This window comes from Callionymus lyra, chromosome 5 (genome assembly GCF_982586985.1).
Source record: "Callionymus lyra chromosome 5, fCalLyr1.hap1.1, whole genome shotgun sequence".
NCBI lineage: Eukaryota > Metazoa > Chordata > Actinopteri > Syngnathiformes > Callionymidae > Callionymus > Callionymus lyra.
Window position 1 is genome coordinate 29,671,012 of NC_141822.1, and position 18,888 is coordinate 29,689,899.

General features: G+C 40.1%; 3 protein-coding genes across 7 annotated transcripts; all 3 read left to right on the forward strand.

Moving 5' to 3' along the window:
- The first annotated feature begins 192 nt into the window (after positions 1 to 192).
- LOC148080196 (receptor-type tyrosine-protein phosphatase-like N) lies at positions 193 to 11,254 on the forward strand. Of its 5 annotated transcripts, none has more exons than XM_087791805.1 (23): positions 193 to 260; positions 389 to 561; positions 3,331 to 3,381; positions 5,079 to 5,189; positions 5,261 to 5,366; positions 5,450 to 5,582; positions 5,654 to 5,993; positions 6,197 to 6,331; positions 6,423 to 6,457; positions 6,534 to 6,679; positions 6,768 to 6,817; positions 7,174 to 7,235; positions 7,685 to 7,897; positions 7,964 to 8,245; positions 8,504 to 8,651; positions 8,751 to 8,824; positions 8,898 to 8,975; positions 9,519 to 9,638; positions 9,736 to 9,902; positions 9,990 to 10,043; positions 10,117 to 10,181; positions 10,282 to 10,355; positions 10,453 to 11,254. In XM_087791805.1, the coding sequence occupies exons 2-23, from the start codon at positions 483 to 485 to the stop codon at positions 10,522 to 10,524; spliced, it is 2,595 nt and encodes an 864-aa protein (XP_087647931.1). In that variant the 5' UTR covers positions 193 to 260; positions 389 to 482; the 3' UTR covers positions 10,525 to 11,254. The 5 variants fall into 5 exon arrangements, with proteins under 5 accessions (XP_087647931.1, XP_087647933.1, XP_087647928.1 ...); XM_087791807.1 differs by having other exon boundaries at positions 7,979 to 8,245; XM_087791802.1 differs by having other exon boundaries at positions 8,504 to 8,824.
- Positions 11,255 to 11,666: 412 nt separating this feature from the next.
- On the forward strand, positions 11,667 to 15,888 carry nhej1 (nonhomologous end-joining factor 1). The gene is made up of 6 exons (XM_087792607.1): positions 11,667 to 11,700; positions 12,028 to 12,429; positions 12,727 to 12,865; positions 13,045 to 13,103; positions 15,132 to 15,395; positions 15,591 to 15,888. Exons 2-6 carry the CDS (start codon positions 12,028 to 12,030, stop codon positions 15,657 to 15,659), a joined length of 933 nt encoding a protein of 310 aa, XP_087648733.1. The 5' UTR covers positions 11,667 to 11,700; the 3' UTR covers positions 15,660 to 15,888.
- A 594-nt stretch (positions 15,889 to 16,482) lies between these two features.
- Positions 16,483 to 18,811, forward strand: LOC148080198 (indian hedgehog B protein-like). Its single transcript, XM_087791808.1, has 3 exons — positions 16,483 to 16,782; positions 17,428 to 17,689; positions 17,809 to 18,811. Exons 1-3 carry the CDS (start codon positions 16,483 to 16,485, stop codon positions 17,826 to 17,828), a joined length of 582 nt encoding a protein of 193 aa, XP_087647934.1. The 3' UTR covers positions 17,829 to 18,811.
- The last annotated feature ends 77 nt before the right edge of the window (positions 18,812 to 18,888 follow it).

Consider the following 18,888-nt stretch of genomic DNA (forward strand, 5'->3'; position numbering starts at 1 on the left):
AAATGATACAAGAATGGTTTTGGATTTATTTAAAAAAAAACATGTTTCAATAATTGATACTAGTATCTGGTCCAGTGGACGCCATCGTGGATCGAACGTGCGGTTTTGACTAGAACGCTGCCAGCTGTGAAGATGAGTCATCCTGGGGTCTGTGGTTGCGCAGCGCCCTCGTCTGGAGGATTTTATATTCTTAATTTTCACAACTCCTAGTCGCACTCCTGACACCTTCACCTCTGCGCGTGCCTCTGCTCTTCTTTCTAGTGAGTGCAGCACCTCCTCCTCTTGTTTTCACCAACTCCTCTTGTTTTTCTCCACTTCCTGTCTACCCATCCTCCTCCTCCCCTCCTCTCCATCAACTTCTCTCTTCCTTCTCCTCTCTGCCCATCAGTCTCCTCCTCCACTGAGAGATGGAGATCTAACGGCCGCTCCAGCAGCTCCAGTCTCGGCGGCGGTTCTCCCCTCGTGGCTCCGGCGGAGTAACGATGAAGCTCCGGCGGCTGCTGGCGGCGGTGAGCCTCCTGCTGAGCGCCTCCTGCCGCCCGAGCGCGACCACCAGGCACGGTAAGACCCGGAGACCCCGACTGATACCTCTGACTCCCGTGCTTTAACAGGTGTTTATTTGAAATAAATCCATTCTTATTAAAACGTATTGAATTCTTATTCAATCAAAAGTCTTCGAGCTTTTTTAATTTATCCGATTACTTTTCTTTCTCGTGACGTCACAAATTAATGGTGTGACGTAGTTCTGTGAATTGCTCGACAGCAGGTCTAGGAATGTTTCTTGTAGTGTTTTACTCTGCACCACCTTCAACCATATAAATTGTCAACATAAAAAAAAAAAATCTGCAATATCTGTGTAATTGCTGTTGTTTTCATGTTATATTCTCTTTGGCCAAGAAATAGAAGTTTATACTTACATTGTTTATATGACTTTGGGCCACACTTGAAAAAGTTTGGCTAAAGGTCTTTCCCAACAGGGACAGACTTCAGGTCTGGGGTCCAAGCAAGGCCTGCAAAATCCTTTCATATAGCCTGCTATTGCCTTAGAGATCCTGTCTGCTAAATAAATAGGAGATATTTGAACGTCAATCCAAGACTTAGGATCACCTCTCTAGGGGAATTTTGTTCTCACCGGCTCCTGCAAAATTGCAGCAATAGTTTCAGCAAGACACTAGAACAGACTGAACCAGTGCAACTCAGGAAGTTAATAGAGCGGTGAAAAGTTAAGCTGTATTTCGCCTAATGCTAAAATAAAACAATAAAACCGTAGACAAAACCTGCAGTAGCTTTGAAGTTTTTTTGTCCGCCACAAATTATGAATGTATACATATTACATTTGGTTGCCTAACACCGTTTAAAAATATATATATATTTCAGTTAATGTTTTCTGATCTCATACCTTTTATTTGAGTCTGGAAAATATCACAAATAAATGACAAAAAATTTCTATCTATCTATTCTATGATAGTTTGACTGAAACCATCAAAGTTTGGCTGAGCGAACATTTGGCTGAAGTAACAAGTTAGTTAGTGTAATAGTATAGCCTGCTAGCTACAGCTAGCTGCAACAAAACTAGAGGCAATGTTAAAGCTTCTCTCTGAACCCAACAATATCGGTAAACACTTCCAATGTTCATTATTTATGATGCATTACTTTAATTGAAAATGTCTTTAAAATTATTCAGTTTATTTTTTTGAATTATAGTCACAGATTTGAAAATACAATTTTCTAAAATTGAATTTGTTTTCATTGTGATTATGAACATCAAACAGTTAAGAGTTGTCACACATAACATTCTTAACTCTGCTGGACCGGTCATATTGAAATGGCATGTCTCACTAGTTTAATCAGTAAATATGGTTATGTGGATTTGATGGATTAACAAGGGGCAAAGTGCATCAGTTACCTAGAGAACACAGGCCTACACTTCAGAAAGTAGACTGGTTATATCATAGCTGTTAGCTCAACACTGTTTGATTTGAATGTTCGAAAATAAAGGCATATATAAAATATTCACATCAATTAGTAAACCTTGGAGAAAAACAGACTTTTCTTTTGTTTTTCACTAAAATGTATAGAAAGACAATGACATAAGTGTTTTATTTTTCTACCTGTTTGTACATGTGCAAGAGTATGTAACTATAATTCAGGAGGACATGTATCATAGGGCGGGGGGTGGGTGGAATTTGTAAATTGTATATGTGTACATTAAAAACTCAATAACAAGATTAAAAAAAAAATGTTCGTAAAGAAGGACAATAGGCAGGGCTTTAGCCAGTTTTTTGAAAAGAAAGATAATCAAAAAGCTGAAAAGAAAGGGCATTAGATCTCCCTGCGAGGTCTTTGAAAATGTCAAAAATCCGTTGACCCGCTGCATCTCTTTCATGCTCCCTGTCCGACTCATTTAATCTGTAACACCTTCAAACACCACACGATTCAACATGACGCCCCAAAGAAAAACAACGATGGCTGCTGTTGCTTCTGCTTCTATGTTGAAAAGGCTAATTTTATCATTTGCCAAGGGTCATTAACTGATATTATTTAAAATAACAACAGGTAAAAGTGGCATGCAATTGGTTGAACATTGTAGTAAAAAAAGGATTTGAGCAGATGAAATTAAATATAAACCAACACATTTAAATTATCTCAAAAAAAGAAAGAAGAAAAAATCAAATGCTACAAAGTATAGATATTATATTGTATCCTAAATATCTGCAGCGATGATGACCAATAATATTGATATACATAATTAATACTGTATCAATAGGTAATGCACTGAAAGACATTGTACGAAAGGTAAAGTATCTCATAACAATCTACGTGATCTAATAAAGGAGCGTTTATTGACATCTGACAATGAAATGTAATTTCATCTGCGTCTGCCATGATTCAGAGAGCAGAGGCAGAGACACTGAGGCTGAGCGAGGAGGGCGGGGGGGCAGCGTGGGCGGAGGATTAGTCATTGATGTGGAGGAGAATCTGCTTCTGTGTTTACATCCATCTTTATCCTCTGGTCATGCTATTGAATATCGATTACACCAGATGTCTAATGATCTCAGAGGAATTAGACAGAAAAAAAAATCAATGTTCACGCGTGAGATTAATGACCAGAATGTGCGTATATAAGATGAGGAAATAACTAATTTAATTTAAAAAGATGATAATATTTATAAATGAAAAGAGTAAATTAAGATATGTCAAGAGCAACGAGGGTAAAAAAATTAAAACATTAAAAATTTGAGGGAAATACTAGGTATATACATTTATTCTCAATTAAAATATGTCACTTAATAAACAATGAGGTCAACATCTTTGTTTTCTTTGCTTCAGGCTGTTTGTTCGACAAGACGATATGTCCCCGAGATCAGATCTGCAGTGACGGTGAGTGTTACAAGCTACACTCCTCCATCTTGTCAACTGGTGTTTTCATCCACCACATCCATCCACCTCGTCGGTTCTCTTCCTCCTCCACTTTTACATCCATCTCATCATTTTAGTCCCACAATTCCAATGTCAACCACCGGGGAATTCTTGGAAAAAACGGCAGGAAACTGAGTAATTCATTATGAATTTGAATGCAAATAACCTTTCAACCCCAAAACATTATCGCTCAACATAAATGCATTTTACTATTGAAGAGCAGCCTTTGAACTTCATATACGACATGCCTCAGCTCTTGATTCTACTCTACAGATTCGCAAGAATTCTAATGGTAGACTATGAGTCATAACTTGCAGACAGAGAGACAGAGAGAGCATAAGGAGTTTTATTAAGATGTAAAAATAAGCAGCACGATAATTAGTTAGAAAAACCATGTCAGCGATCTCTCGATGCAGAAATGTTTTCATGATTCCGAGGGTGGAACTAAAAAATAAAAGAGCTTATAAAATTGCAGCCCCTTCAAAATGTAATGCACTCCAATAATAAAATCATCCCTTGAGATCTCTCTCTTATCTCTTGGAGAATCCAAAGCTACAGTGTATTGATAACACTGTCTGAATTCAATTTTAGATGATGGTTTTGTATCAGATTTTCTGTTGTAAGTTATGAACACAAGGCTGCTGGATTCTTCGCCAAGTCTTACTTAGTCGTTTTTTCTGCTTCCAATAAAACATTGAGCTGCATCATGTAATTCACAAAACACAATTTCTGCCCATAAAACAGCGAAAAAAAATGTTTAGTCACTCAGGAAATAAAAAGGTGCTCTGAGAATGTCCCGTACGTTGAACCAACAATCAAAGACTTTGTTTTTTTCTGTCGTCTGTCAAAGCGTAGTTTATGAAGAGTAAATGACCCGAAAATGAATAAATCATGTCGTTTCCTGGAACTGTCTCCGGTCACTTAGCAACGGTTTCATCTGACCAAAACTGTGGACGTGACAGTGATAGACGTGAAAATGAGCCTGTGTCATCAAAGCATCATTACCATGTCCAAGTCGCTTCATAAAAATGATTGTTTGTTTCAATCTCATCTTGTGCTGAACATCTGTTAATAGTATGTTTGTAAACAATATACAATTGTACACTTTGAATTGTATACAAGATTGAAAACACATACTGTCATAGAATAAAGAACAATTATTAACAATTGTAAGCTGAAATCAAACAACAATGTTTTATAGATTAAAAATGAAAGATTTAAAACTAAATTCTACATTCAAATGTTCATTTAAATGTAGATTCTCTAGATACCAATAAAGCTGGTGTGTTAGGCTTGAAGCCCGCGACAAGTGTGTGTTTGTGTCACGCATTAACAAGTGAATGTTCACAGGTTCTTTTTTCAATATGCTTCCACAGAGAGCCGATGATGGTAGTAGAAGAGACTGTGAGATAGAGAGAGCAATGTAAACAAGGCTTTACTTCGTCAGACACCAGCAGCCAATCACAGACCCTGTTTTCTGTTACTATAGCGACAGTGACATCACCTGCCTGACGACTGTGTGACTCTCGCTTGTGTGTGTATTTGACGGGAGATAAAGCAGGATGAAGGGGGATGACTCACCAACTACACACATGACATCGGTTTTGTATATAAAAATGTGGTCATAAAGAGTTGAAATGGAATCTCTGTGTGTTCAGATGGTTTGTTTGGACAATGCCAGGAACCCTGGCAGGATCAGGTCCAGTACCAGGTGACAGTACCTGTACTGCACAGCCTGCAGAAAGTGCTTAAGGACCTGTTGGTGCAAGGTAAGTCAAGTGACAGAGGGAAAGTTATGTCACAGAGTTTGTCTAGAAAAGGTTGTTTTCTGTTGCGTTAGGTCTCACCTGGAAAGACGATGTGACCCAGGTCATTATTGGGCAGGAGCTGGGCCAGATCCCCCCTTCTGGGCGTGGCCTTCAGCGCACAGAGAAGTCCGTCAACCAGTAAGAACACCAGGGTATTCATTAAATCAGGAACATTTGAGTAATTAAACTTATTTATCTTCTTTGGTTCTGTGCTCCACCAGTCAGGTCGATGGGTTGAAGGATTCCCTGGAGCCTGACCTGATGCAGCAGTATCTAGACTACATGATTCTGGAGCCCCCCAGACCCTCAACCAACATGCAGATACCCATAATGGCCCCCAGCTCTTACCACCAGGTCCTTAGAAAGTCCACTTGTTACATTCTGTATGAGTGTATTCTCGGCTCAGTGTGTTCATGCGTGTGCAGAAGCAGGTCCAGTACCAGGATGAGGCAGAACGTTCTCTGAACTCTCTGGACGACAACCCGACTTTCACCATGATGAGATCTCGCGGGGGTCCGCTAGAACAAGACCGGCAACTGCTTCAGAACCTGGTGTCCCACTACCTTGCTGGACCCTCATCTGCTTCCTCCTCCTCCCCAGCTCAGACGCTATCTTTCCACAGGGGGGCGCCCTCCAGACTGTCTTCCCCCCAGTTCTTCACAGACTTGGACTTCCCAGTGGACTACGGTGACGACCTGGTGTCTCAGGTGGATCAACTGAGGCAGGAAAAGAATATGCAAGGAGAGCAAGCGGAGCCACTGAGCGGTGACTCAATATTTATTATTTAAGTTGATATTTTAACCACATCTGCCATCGACAACCAACTGAATGAAATGAAAGCAACCACTTTACACATCACTTATATCTAATTTCACTAACATATGTCAGGATAACACCACGCAATGTTGCGTTTGTTGTAAATAGTTGAAATACGTGATAAGTTCTAAATGACTGTGACTTGTGTTCAGATGTGCAGCGACTCTCTCAGCTGTTGGACCACTTGGGTTTAGACCTTAATGACTTCACTGGTCAGAGGGACAAGCTGCCGACTGCTATGAAGCAGCTACAGCTGGAATCCACCTTCCCACTCAATCCCACCAAAGGTTTGTTTAACCTCCCGTGTCACATATGAAAATGTGCACCGTCATGTTGGTGGATTCTTAACTTTTACCTTCACTTGTGTTGTTTTTGTAGATAAATATTTGAAGAATTCTTCCACTGGTAAGAAGGTGAGTTTAATAGCTTTATCCTTATTTGTTTCTGTATTCAAGCCTAAGTTTAATGATCCGTATTTCAATCCATCAGATCACAGATGCCTCTATGGACTACAAGGTTCCACCTCCTGAAGTTTCACCGTCACACTTAAAACCAGGAGAGCCGTCCAACCAGGCGAAGCAAGGGAACAACGGCTCTGAGTCCAAAGATTTAAAGTTCATTGTCACCAATAAGATGTAGGTTGATATTTGCTTGTGCTGTTGGTTTGTTTGATTACAACGTGTTGATGACATTCATGATCTTTTTATGTTCTCTCTCCTTCAGTGACCTCGAACCTGCTGTTACATTTCAAGTCAAACCAAACTCCCTGAATGGTAATGTTTGTTATGAATGCTCCTGACAACACATCCATATTAATATGTCATTTAATTAAGAAAATAACATCTTGTATCAAATCAAATCTCATTTATCATTATTCAAGTCCATAATTGATAAGTGAATTGAAGAGCCGTCTTTATGAGAGAGCTTGAATTACAGTCGGTTCTTAAATACATCTCACTGTCATCCTTTATAAGTTTTATCACATCTGACGATCCTGAACCTAATTTTCTTCATTTATTTGTATTGCTACATTTAAAAACAATGAAATTGTATTCGTTCAATCTGTTCTTAAACCTTATCAATCACATTAAAAAGCCGTTTTTCTTTTTTTATTTCTATTTTTGTTAAGGTGGGGAAAAGAACATGGTGGCATCCAAGTCTGGTTTGGCATCCCATCAAAGTCATGTGGAGGTATGGACAGCTGATGATGTCACTGGGAGGAAGGGAGTGGGTTACGAGGGTTACAATGGTGTTAAGTTGGTCTTCACATCATCTTCTTGATTTTCAATTATTGTTTTGATGTTCCCATGTAGAATAATGACCATCACTTGAGAAATAAGCAGACTTCTTATTTTTTTCTTGTTAAATAAACAGTAGGATACAAAAGTCAATTAAAAAGAAAAGAAAAAGATGATTGCAAAAAGCATAGTTTGAGCTTACTTATCAATCTAAAATCTTCCCAGAATGAAAATTTTAGCCAAATAACGAGTGAGTGTTTGGCATCTGTTTCTCTCAGTTTCTTCCTTAAATAAGCAGTTTTTTATTGCTTCTCTTGCAAAAGTGCTTTAGTGTACGTAGCACTCCAGAACCTACAGCAGCATTTTATCAAGGGTAATGGGATTGACTCTTCCCCTGACCAGCAGGATGGTGGGAAGGCGTTGCCCTTGGCAACCAGAGTTCAGTCTGGCTCAAGGTGGGTGTCTGCCACTCTAATTGCCATGGCGTGCATTGGCAGCGTTCTAGTGGCTGGCATGACAATCGCATGCCTGCGTCATCATGCCCACCGGATAGCTGCTAAGAAGCTAGGGCTTGGACCTGAGGGGGGCGGAGCCTACAGTCACCAAGAGTACCAGGTGAGATGCCTTAATAGTGACTTACAAATATGTCCAGTATAACAACACCAGTGGGTGACTCATCAGGACCTGTGTCGTCAGCACATGGCCTCAAAAGGAGCCTTTGGGCGTCTGGAAGCGGCTGCCCTGGGGGCTGTTGGTGGAGCCAGTGGTGGAGGGGGAGGGCCGTCCGGGAGCTGTAGCAGTGCAGCCGGAGCAGTAGGGGGCGCCGACTCCAGAATCAGTAGCGTGTCATCTCAGTTCAGCGATGGGGCTCAACCTAGTCCAAGTTCTCACAGCAGCACACCATCATGGTGCGAAGAACCAGCCCAGGCCAACATGGACATCTCCACTGGTCACATGATCCTGGTCAGCAAACACAAACAAAGACACACACACACAGTAAATCATAAATAATATTTCAAATTGTTGTATTTATATATTTCATCCTGTTATTATTTCGTTATCTAACAAGAGATATCTGTGTGAATTTTAATGATGCTAAATGTAATTGTAAACATCATTGTGCAACTCTGTAACTGTAGGAAATAAAACCCTTTACATCTATCGGTCACACCCGCTACAGGATACACATATGAGTGTCACATTGAGATAATATCTTCACAGTCGTACATGGAGGACCACTTAAAGAACAAGGGACGCCTGATGAAGGAGTGGGAGGGTCTGTGTTCCTACCAGGCTGAGCCTAGCAGCGTGTTAGTGGCTCAGAGTGACGTCAACGTGAAGAAGAACCGATGCTCTGACTCTGTTCCATGTAAGCCTCTCATACCCTCAGAGTGTTTTTCCTCAAGTGTGTCTGGACGGATCATTCCAAGTGAAAATTGCATGCAAACTTGTTGCTCTGATTCTACAGATGATCATGCCAGGATGAAGCTCAAGGCCGAAAGCAACCCTTCACGCTCCGACTACATCAATGCCAGCCCAATAGTAGGTTACCATAGCAACCTGCCGTCAATTTCCTGTCATTAAACAAAACACCTGACATGTTTCCACTCTGCAGATTGAGCACGACCCTCGAATGCCCGCCTACATTGCCACACAGGGGCCACTATCACACACCATTTCTGACTTCTGGCAGGTCTGTGTCATTATTTTATGTTGATGATGGTAAAATTGAACCCCAAAACAGTTGATTATGAAATTTTGAGATTTTGCTGGTGTTGAACCTGGGTCCTTTTTTAAGCATATTCTCCTGCAGCTTCTCATATCTTATCACATTCCTTGTAGAATGGTCCTGCATGTCCCTGTAATGGAATGTTAAGTCCCCTGCAACCCTGGGGTATTGAGAATATCAGGAGAAGGTCAATGGATGGATATAAGGCTGAAGCACATAATGATATAACGGAGATTATGTTAAGTCCACAGTGCAAGTGATAAATAAAACAATAATGATGGTAAAGGCCAGAGTCATACAGCAAATGGTAATGAAATATGTCCCCACAGACTGATAGAGGTGAGCGTAGGTGTGGGATAATGTGGTGTGTATGATAATGTTTGTTGTAGTTAAGATGATTAAAAAAGAATTGTGGTGATTCAATTATGACGATAAATGTAACAAAGTTAAGTAGAGTACCAGTGGAAAAGTAGTGAACAACTATATGATACTATATGATCCCCTCAGATGGTTTGGGAGAATGGCTGCACAGTGATCGTCATGATGTCCGCTCTGGTGGAGGATGGAGAGAAACAGTGTGATCGTTACTGGCCAGATGAAGGCTCCTCGCTCTACCACATCTACGAGGTGAGAGTAAATTAATTCTAAATCTCTTGCCTTGGCGAGACCTAAAATCTTATTGAGGCTCTTTATTTTTGTCCTAAATATTCTGGTTCAATGTCAGGTTAACTTGGTGTCGGAACACATCTGGTGTAACGACTTCCTGGTGAGAAGTTTCTACCTGAAGAACGTCCAGACGCAGGAGACCAGAACCTTGACTCAGTTCCACTTCCTCAGCTGGCCTGCCCAGGGAATCCCGACATCCACACGCCCCCTGTTGGATTTCCGGAGGTACTGCAACTACCACTGGCAATCCTCGTGGCTATTCACTCAAAATAAATGATTTCATGATACATGAGTGGTATTATCTATCATCAGGAAGGTGAACAAGTGCTACCGTGGGCGCTCATGTCCGATTATCGTCCACTGCAGGTAACACATGTTTCACCATTTCAAACATTGATCCGTTTTAAAGTGCTATAATTATTTAATGTGTTTCAACAAGTGACGGCACTGGACGAACTGGGACTTACATCCTGATTGACATGGTTCTGAACCGGATGAGCAAAGGTGTGTCTGTGTGAATGAGCTAGTGCGTGACAAAAAGTGATTAGTGTTAATGTGATTGTGCTGGTGTTTAGCTGTGTACATTTTGTGTATTTTTGTAAAGGAGTGAAGGAGATCGACATCGCCGCCACACTGGAACACGTTCGAGATCAACGACCCGGGATGGTTCGCACTAAGGTAAAGATTTATAATTCATAATAATGTCTTATATTAATTCCGTTTTAACAAAGTGAACATATCAAGATGTTTATTTTCATTTCTGGTCTGGTTTCAGGATCAGTTTGAGTTTGCTTTGACTGCAGTTGCTGAAGAAGTTAATGCCATCCTGAAAGCTCTGCCCCAGTGAAACCATGGCGCTGCCTCGAGGATCCTGCCTGACCATTAGACCTTCCGACTGTATTGTCACTTCTCACAGCTTCACTTAAAGTTCCATTCAAAGTTTGATCTGAGTCAATTAATGCATATTGTGGGACTGTTACAGCAGTTTACCGCATGAATCAGCTTCTTGCCTAAATCTTTGCTGAAAAATAGCCTATTCTTAAAACTTAAGTACTTAAAATAAATTATAGTTTAAGGAAGAGCTTCACACAGGACTCTTTACTAACCCGGCAGAGCTGAATTTGGCCTTCATCTTCACAAGAACGATAATATAATATATTTTCCAATCAATGGTATTAAGAGCTGTTTTAAACTGATTGAAAAATACTAGTCTACATCAATAACAGTTAGCTAAAATATACATTTACACAATATATTACATCACATTCAATTGCATATCTCATGTTTGTCAAAGAAAATGTCCACCATTATGATAAACTCCTTCAGGCATCCAGTTAATTCATCAAAACATATAATCAGAACCCACACTTATTGTTTTTTGCCGCTAACTCACCATAATAAACTATAACATCTTTGTGCTGTTCAGAGTTGATCCATATATTTGTTGCTGTTGTCGTCGTCGTTGTTTACCTGCTGCAAGTCAGAAAAAAGAAAAAAAAAATCTATGACAGAAACACTTCTATTTTGTAAACGTGAGAACTGAAATAAATCTTTTGTGTTAAGTGCTGCAATCAGAACTTTTTTGTCTCTTTCATTAATTCCCTTTACTTAAGTAAATTCAGAATATCATTGATAATTCAAGTAACCTTCTGTTTAATGTCTAGGCTACTAGTTAGGAACAATGGTTTATACTATTCTTTCTTTTCCAGCGTTTTTTTCTCGAGTTGCTAAAATTGAAACGTACGCAGAAATTATACAAATAAACGTGATAGATAGAAAGTTTGATAGCCGGTTGCCGCCGCCCCAACACAAAACCAAAACACCGTTTTGGGGAGGTTCACAATATTGTATATATTTTTTAAACTTTGCATCTTAATCTGATCATTGAATATTAGCGTTTTTACTGGAACTCAAATATCTGTTTTTCTCAAGCGGAACCTTTCTAACGTACTTTCAGTTTCAACACGGAGTCATTATTTCAAACCACACATCAAAACAATAGCCGGCTCCTCTTACGGGTGGCGTGAGTAGTATTCTTAAGAAAACTACTCGTTTCATGAAACAATCCGTAATATCGTCCGCATTTTATTTTTTATTACTACGCGTTTCCGTGTCCATGGCTCGGTGGCTCTGTCATGTGTAATTTGCCAATTTAAATGTGTTGTCATAGATTTGGGTTAAAAGGGTAAAAGCCAGGACATCAAATGTATTTATTCATTGATGTACTATTCATCGGTTATGTAATTCTTTTTGTTTAACTTTGCCAGTGTAACTCTCTGAAAAAAGGTCTTGATGTTATAGTTTTGAAACGCTGAACTGATAGTGATGTTTTGTTTTGTCATTCACTCAGATGTCGTCGTCCAAAATAGGTGCTCAGGTACTCCTGCAGCATCCCTGGCTTCCAGTAACCATAGGTGGCATCAGCCTCCTTGCTAAGATCAAATTTGGCTCAACAGCCTACCAGGTGTTGTTGACTGATCTGCAGAGTGTATGGCGGGAGGAAATGGACAACAATGCTATCCAGGCTCGCGCAACTGAGCTCAATAAGCGACTGAGAGCTCCGGTGGAGGCTTTCTTTTCTCATCTCTGTAAGGTGGTCCAGCCTATTTTTGCAGGAGAAGGTTCTGAGTCTGAGAATGCAATGATCGTCGTGCACCAGGACTGCGCTGATATCGTCATGAAGCTAAAGAGCAAGCTGGCTGGTCTACCATTCCACTGGGAATTCCAGTGTGCACCTGCCCCAGTCAATTTAGTAAGATACTATATTCCATGTGGAACATAAATATTTGTCTCAAACCCCTTTTTTCCAATAACTAAGTAAACTTGTGATATTTAGCTGAATTTTTTTTTTTAATCAAGATACCACAAGGTTTGGTAAGGTTTAGAGGTTCTAAAAAAAAAAATCTACGACATGGTGCATTTGATGATAGTTTGTAAATACTAATTGAAAAACATATATAGTCTGAAAGAGAGTTATAGAAATAATTATTATATTTATGAACTGTATCTATTTTTTCTACATAATCTGAAATAATATCTCTTTAACCAGGTTTGCTTACATTTGGTGAACCCCTTGCAGGCCATGTGTGGTCTCCTGCAGGAGCAAGTTGATCAGCTCGCTGCACTGTTGTCGAAGAAGGATGCTGAAATCCAGGACTACAAAGAGAATGGAGCCACGTTGAGCAGAGGTTCTGTAGTATAATTTTGTTTTCTTACAGTTTTAATCAGTAGAAGATATATACTTGAAATATACTCGTATATGTATAATTGTATGACTTAACCGATTGAATCCCCTTTGTGCTACTTTCATTGCCAAAGTACTTAGGACTAAACATTTGGATATGACTTTTTTGTGTTTGCATTGAAGAACGTCTCCAGACCAGTGTGTTTGAGAAGAAGAGCTACAGGGAAAACTTCATGACCAAGGTAACACAGTCATACATATTTATTTGTCTCTTTGTCCTCTTTCGTTTTTAACTCTCTCACAGACTGATTTGGATTCACTTGCTTTAACTGTAAAAAAGAACACTCATACGTTACTGCAGCGCATGACTAAAATAATCTACATAAAATTCCAGATGAGTTGTTGCCCTGGTCACCAATGGCAAAAACCTCAGGATCAAAAACAAGTGGGAGGAAGCATGAAGCATAGAAATTCCTCAGGTATATAGGAAGTGACAAAACACACACACACACGCACACACACACAGTATGAGTTGGGGGTCAAGTAAGGCTGAAGATGAGAAATTCCTCATGAATACCACAAATACACCAATTAAAAGTGTGGGTGGGTATATGTTTGCTAGCTGCACCCCAGTTTGTTGCTTGGTCTGTCTGTTGCCATGGAGTCAGACATCCCTCCCCAGCCAGTCAGGGTACTTGATAGATGAGTATCAAATGTTTTAATTAGATAACATTTCTTGTGTATGGGTATGGAAAGTAGACATTTACCAATGCTTTTGTAAATATTCTATTAACAGTGTATTTCAATACAGAAGAAAAAAAAATACCAATAAAATTCAATCATTGATTTCTACATTCATTAGTGTCTAGTATGCATTTGTAGATTTGGTTGTTATTTCAGGGAGACACTGTGGACCTGTCAACCTTCAGTGGTTGTAACCAACACTTGATCAGATGTTTATTTTTGTTTTTGTGGCCACTAACTTGACTCATCCGGAATTAATCAGTCCACAGTCACAGTTGGAGCCTCTTTGGTCGGCCGCCTTGAAAAATCTCTTGTGCCTGTGTGGAATTCCAGGCCGGAGTGTGGCAGGATGGTGGTGTGGGTGTTGTGATGATGAACTTTAGAGAAACGTTGCACTTTCATGATGGTTTGGAGATTGTTATATTAAGAATTGTGTCTTTTTTTCAGTGTATATTTACATAGAAACCATCAGCAATAGACTGAAACAGTTCAAGCACATATCGGGGGAATTTAAGTTGTAATGACGACAAGGCTTTTATTTTGAAAGGGTATTGGCATCACTTAAAATGTAATATCTAATGTGTCTAATCAACTAATTTCTTCTGATAGAACAGATAATTTGACTTGAAACTGGCAAATGTGATTTTCTTCAGTGCTTACTGTGTTTGTGTCAAAGATTGTCTTTGTTTTAGCAACATTTTACAATGAAGATTATTTCAGAGTCAATCCCAGACTCATCACATACATACACTTCCGTTCTGGTGTTTCCCTGTGGAAAATTATGTAACATTTCGATTTTTTTTAATACTTTTCAAAATTGTAACATTACAATATAGTATCCTCTGACAGAAGGGTTAAAAGTACGTTTCCTGTGTCAGTGAAGGGGTCCTATAAGCCTGCCCGCCTATATGTCAGCAGGGGTTGGTGTGTGGATTGACCAGCTTTCAGATTAAATAATGTAAATTGAGGTGGTGGTCCTGTGGGGGTGGTGAGGGTGAGGGTGTGGGGCGTGAATACAGGGAGAAGAAGGCGGTCTTTCTGCTGCACATTAGTTCCTCTGTCCCTGAACGCAGCCTCACCAGAGCGCACATTTATTTTTACCAGATCTAAACTAACAAAAAAACAAAAATAAATCAATGTGAGACCTCGGAGCTCCTGCTCCCCCGCTCCCCCCAACACGCCCCTGAGTCCCAACAGACCACCGATTCCTGCTGGTCAATATTTGAAGAGCTAATTTGGAGAGTTTGTGTTCTGCACCGGAAAGAGAGGAGAGGATTTAGTAAGCAATGGGGGGTGTTTTTAGAACCTGGAGCTGTGTGTTTGCACTAATGTCCCGCTCATCCGTCACGTTTGATTGACCTATCACTTCACAGGTCATGTGATTCCTACGAAGACAAAAACAAGTCTTGATGACAATTGAGAAAATATCCAGTGCTCTACTCAAACATCGCCACAAGCCTGGCCGCACACTCAATGATGAGATGAAAACTATTAAACTATATAATTGTGATGGATGTGTTTCCCAGGTTCTTCCTCTACTCTGCTCCCAGCAAAGTAACTCTGTGGACTTCAGCAAAGACCTGCAACAGCTTTACGCAGCCGTAGTTGCTCCTGAAAACGGACGCAAACGTAAACTCTCGGAACGGAACGATCCGGTTGAGATTTGTCAAAGCGACGAGCAAGTGATTGTTGAGGGTGTCGAGAAGGAGCCAACGAGTGACGCACAAGAAGAGACGAGTGAGAAGCGGTTACAAGACACAACTTCAGCCGACCAACCCTCGACACAGCGGGTAAGAGCAGGAGGCCCCGAAACCCAAACAATTAATGATTCAACTGGCATTAGAGCAATGGATATAATTCTTTAAATATATGAATGAAACCAACTAAATAAAATGTGTGTTTAACATTTAAATATAATAATAGATGATTAACCGGGAGTAGAAATGAGAGACACTTGATGACGATGCTTATTTTTCTCTCCGTAGACTCTTCAAAATGTCTCTGTAGCACGAACCTCAAAGCCAAAGAAGAAGAAACGCGGAATCTTTCAATAGTCAATGTGGAAAACTTCATCAAAAATGAAAAAAAGTATGTTTTTAAATAAGGGAATGAGTTTTAAGATTATATATTTTTAATGAAATGACCCATTCTAATATTTTAATCATGGTGAAAATAGATCATTCTAGCTCTTTCTATGGAAGCTTGTTTTAAATTGATGAATAAAATGAACTTGACTTTTTATTGCTTTTGCAATGTTTAAATAAAATGAATATTTTACTTTAACTGGCTTCTCATTTTCTAAATGATTAAAATCTGTCCTTCTGGGTTTTGACATGATTGTAGATTTAAATCTCCAATAAAAAGACATCCAACCCTCAGACATTTTAAAACATGTCCAGATCTACCTGAGTTTAAGAACGACCAGGTGCAACTGTCAATAACATTCCCAGGTTTTAATTTCTTTTGAGTTCGGGTTCTGGGGCAAACATGTGTTTGGGTCCTCAGCACCGGCCTGGCGTCAGGAGGTGAGGGCAGGGTCTCCTCCCTCTCCTCCTTTCGGAAGTATTCCATCTCCATCGTCACTGAGAGTCCAGTGACCAGTGCGGGGACCCGCTGACCACCGCGCCTCCGCGTCTGTCTGCCGCTCAGGAGTCTCTTTGAAGCCGGCGGCCAAGATAAACCCGCCCCGGCTATTTAAGACGCCGGTTAGGTCCGGGACGCCCCAAAGTTCCTGGACTCTTTTTCCGCGCCTCTGATGGCGACCATTGACGACCCGGTGATGAATCCACTTTAAGCTGGACTAACCTTTTTTTTTTGTTGAGAGCGGGGACAGTTGACCCGTCCTGCCGCAGGTCACACCCGGCCCCAGGAGCTGGAATGCTCCTCGCCGCGTTGGTGACGTCTCTCGCCGGTTGCGCGTTCCTCCTGTCGCCGGGCAGCGAGGGCTGCGGGCCGGGGCGAGGGTACGGTCGGAGGCGGGCCCCGCGGAAGCTCAGCCCGCTCGCCTACAAGCAGTTCAGCCCGAACGTGGCCGAGAAGACCGCGGGTGCGAGCGGGCGCTACGAGGGGAAGATCACGAGGAGCTCGGACAGATTCAAAGAACTGACCGCGAACTACAACCCGGACATCGTCTTCAAGGATGAGGAGAACACCGGAGCTGACCGCATGATGACCCAGGTACCCACTGGCTGTGTGTGTTCCCAGGGATGAAGTGTCCAAGAATACTTCGATAATAAAAGAATAAGTAAAAAGTTTTGATGTTTTTACAAAAGCATAATTTCACTATAATATTGATAATTAATCAATAGTTTGATCCCTTATCCTCGTAAGTCATCTGTCATTATTATTGTTATTATTGGATTCTACCGGATATTTTTGTCAGAAAAACATTCCAGGTCATGAGTGTGTGTCTGGGTTTATCCTCCAGTAACAGCAGCCTGTTGTCCAGCCTGTGGGTTTCCCAGCTCTCCCACTGATGTGGCTACATCACACACTTTGACTCCTATATCCCAATTTTCCCCAAAATAAAGTACCATATCTGAGTCAGTGGGCAATGGACGTAGCAGTCTAAGTAAATGAAAGGGTTTGAAAGAATAAGAAGATGTTATAAAAGGCATTCTGTTATTTCTTATCTTCGTTTATATGAAAATCCTTTATATACACATTAAAGCTTCTGCTGTACATTGATCGCGAAAACTTCTGGTTTTAGTGTGTGTGTGTAATTGTCACACGTGACCATTATATAAATAGTTCCTTCTGTGTTATTATAAATGACAAATGTTAATCATTACATATAAAAATAGATACAATTTCTTCCTGCAGCGTTGCAGGGACAAACTAGATTCCCTGGCGGTCTCAGTGATGAACGTCTGGCCTGGAGTCCGGCTGCGGGTCACTGAAGGCTGGGATGAGGACGGGCATCACTCGGAGGAGTCCCTGCATTATGAGGGCCGTGCTGTTGACATCACAACGTCAGATCGAGACCGTCACAAGTATGCTGTCCTCGCTCGTCTGGCACTAGAGGCCGGCTTCGACTGGGTCTACTATGAGTCCAAGGCACACGTCCACTGCAGTGTCAAGTCAGGTGAGTTTAAAAGAAGGCAAGAGATATGACTTCTTTCACTGTAGAATGGCACAAAATGCCAATAGGTTAAAGAACATAAATTATACTATGTTGAAAATGTTTTTTGTTTCTTTTAACAGAACGCAATACAAGGTCATAAAGCCTGGTTTAGGAAGACGACTGAACATGGCCAACAGTTTTGCTTTTATTATCCTGGGACTCTGAAAACTGCTGACTGGTCTTGTATATCTACTGATGTTGGACCGCTGAACATCTTTGTTACTGTCCTCTATCTGTGAAGGTTCCTGCTGGACCCAGGAACACGGACTCACTGGATCTGTGCAGTTTTGAAGCTGGAGAGGATTCAAATGGACTAAAATAAATTAAATGGACCTTCATACTCCCATGTAAAGCATCATCAAACATTTTCCACAGGCTAGAAGGGAAACATTTTTTAAGCCATAAAAGTAACTTATTAACTTATTATGTTATTATGTTAGTCAAGGGAATTGTACCTTATATCTTAAACTTTGGAACTGTTTCCTTTAATTGCCAACGGACAATGAACAGCAACTGAACGTCTTTTTACTAGGTAAACAAAATAGCACTTTAATTATTTAAAATGTATAATTGCAATCGTTGCTATTTGTATCATAATATTAAATCAAAACAAAAAAATACACAAGATTATTTGAAAACAACTTTAACTAGCTTTTGCAAAGACTTTGCACATTTAGTGCCATTTTAAATGAAAATTGAGTACAACAATTTTAGATAATGTAATAAATGTAGTTGTAACTTAATTTAAATTAAATATTATTTAAGTATTCATTTAGGTGAAAGTTTTCACTGAATCGTTGAATATAATGTTGCCTGTTAAGTGTACAAAATATAAATATATTTATTTAAAAAATGTAAAGTTTGTAACAGAAATTTATTCCGTGTTGTTCAACTTGTATTTTGTTTGTTTACCCGTATTGGTTTTTGTGTTAAATTCTGTTAAAACTCATCAAGTGATAACATTTTTATTTTTATTTTTGTTTTTTCAACAACATATTTTTTTTAATTCCGGCGGAATAACTACGAAACGCAGGAGAAAAAGCATTTGGAGAGAGAGAAAAAACTTCAAATTCACAATTTTGCTTTACCTTTTTCTGCTGTACGACATCCGTTTCACTCGTGCATTTTTATTGTTGAACAACTTGAAATAAAATGAAAAT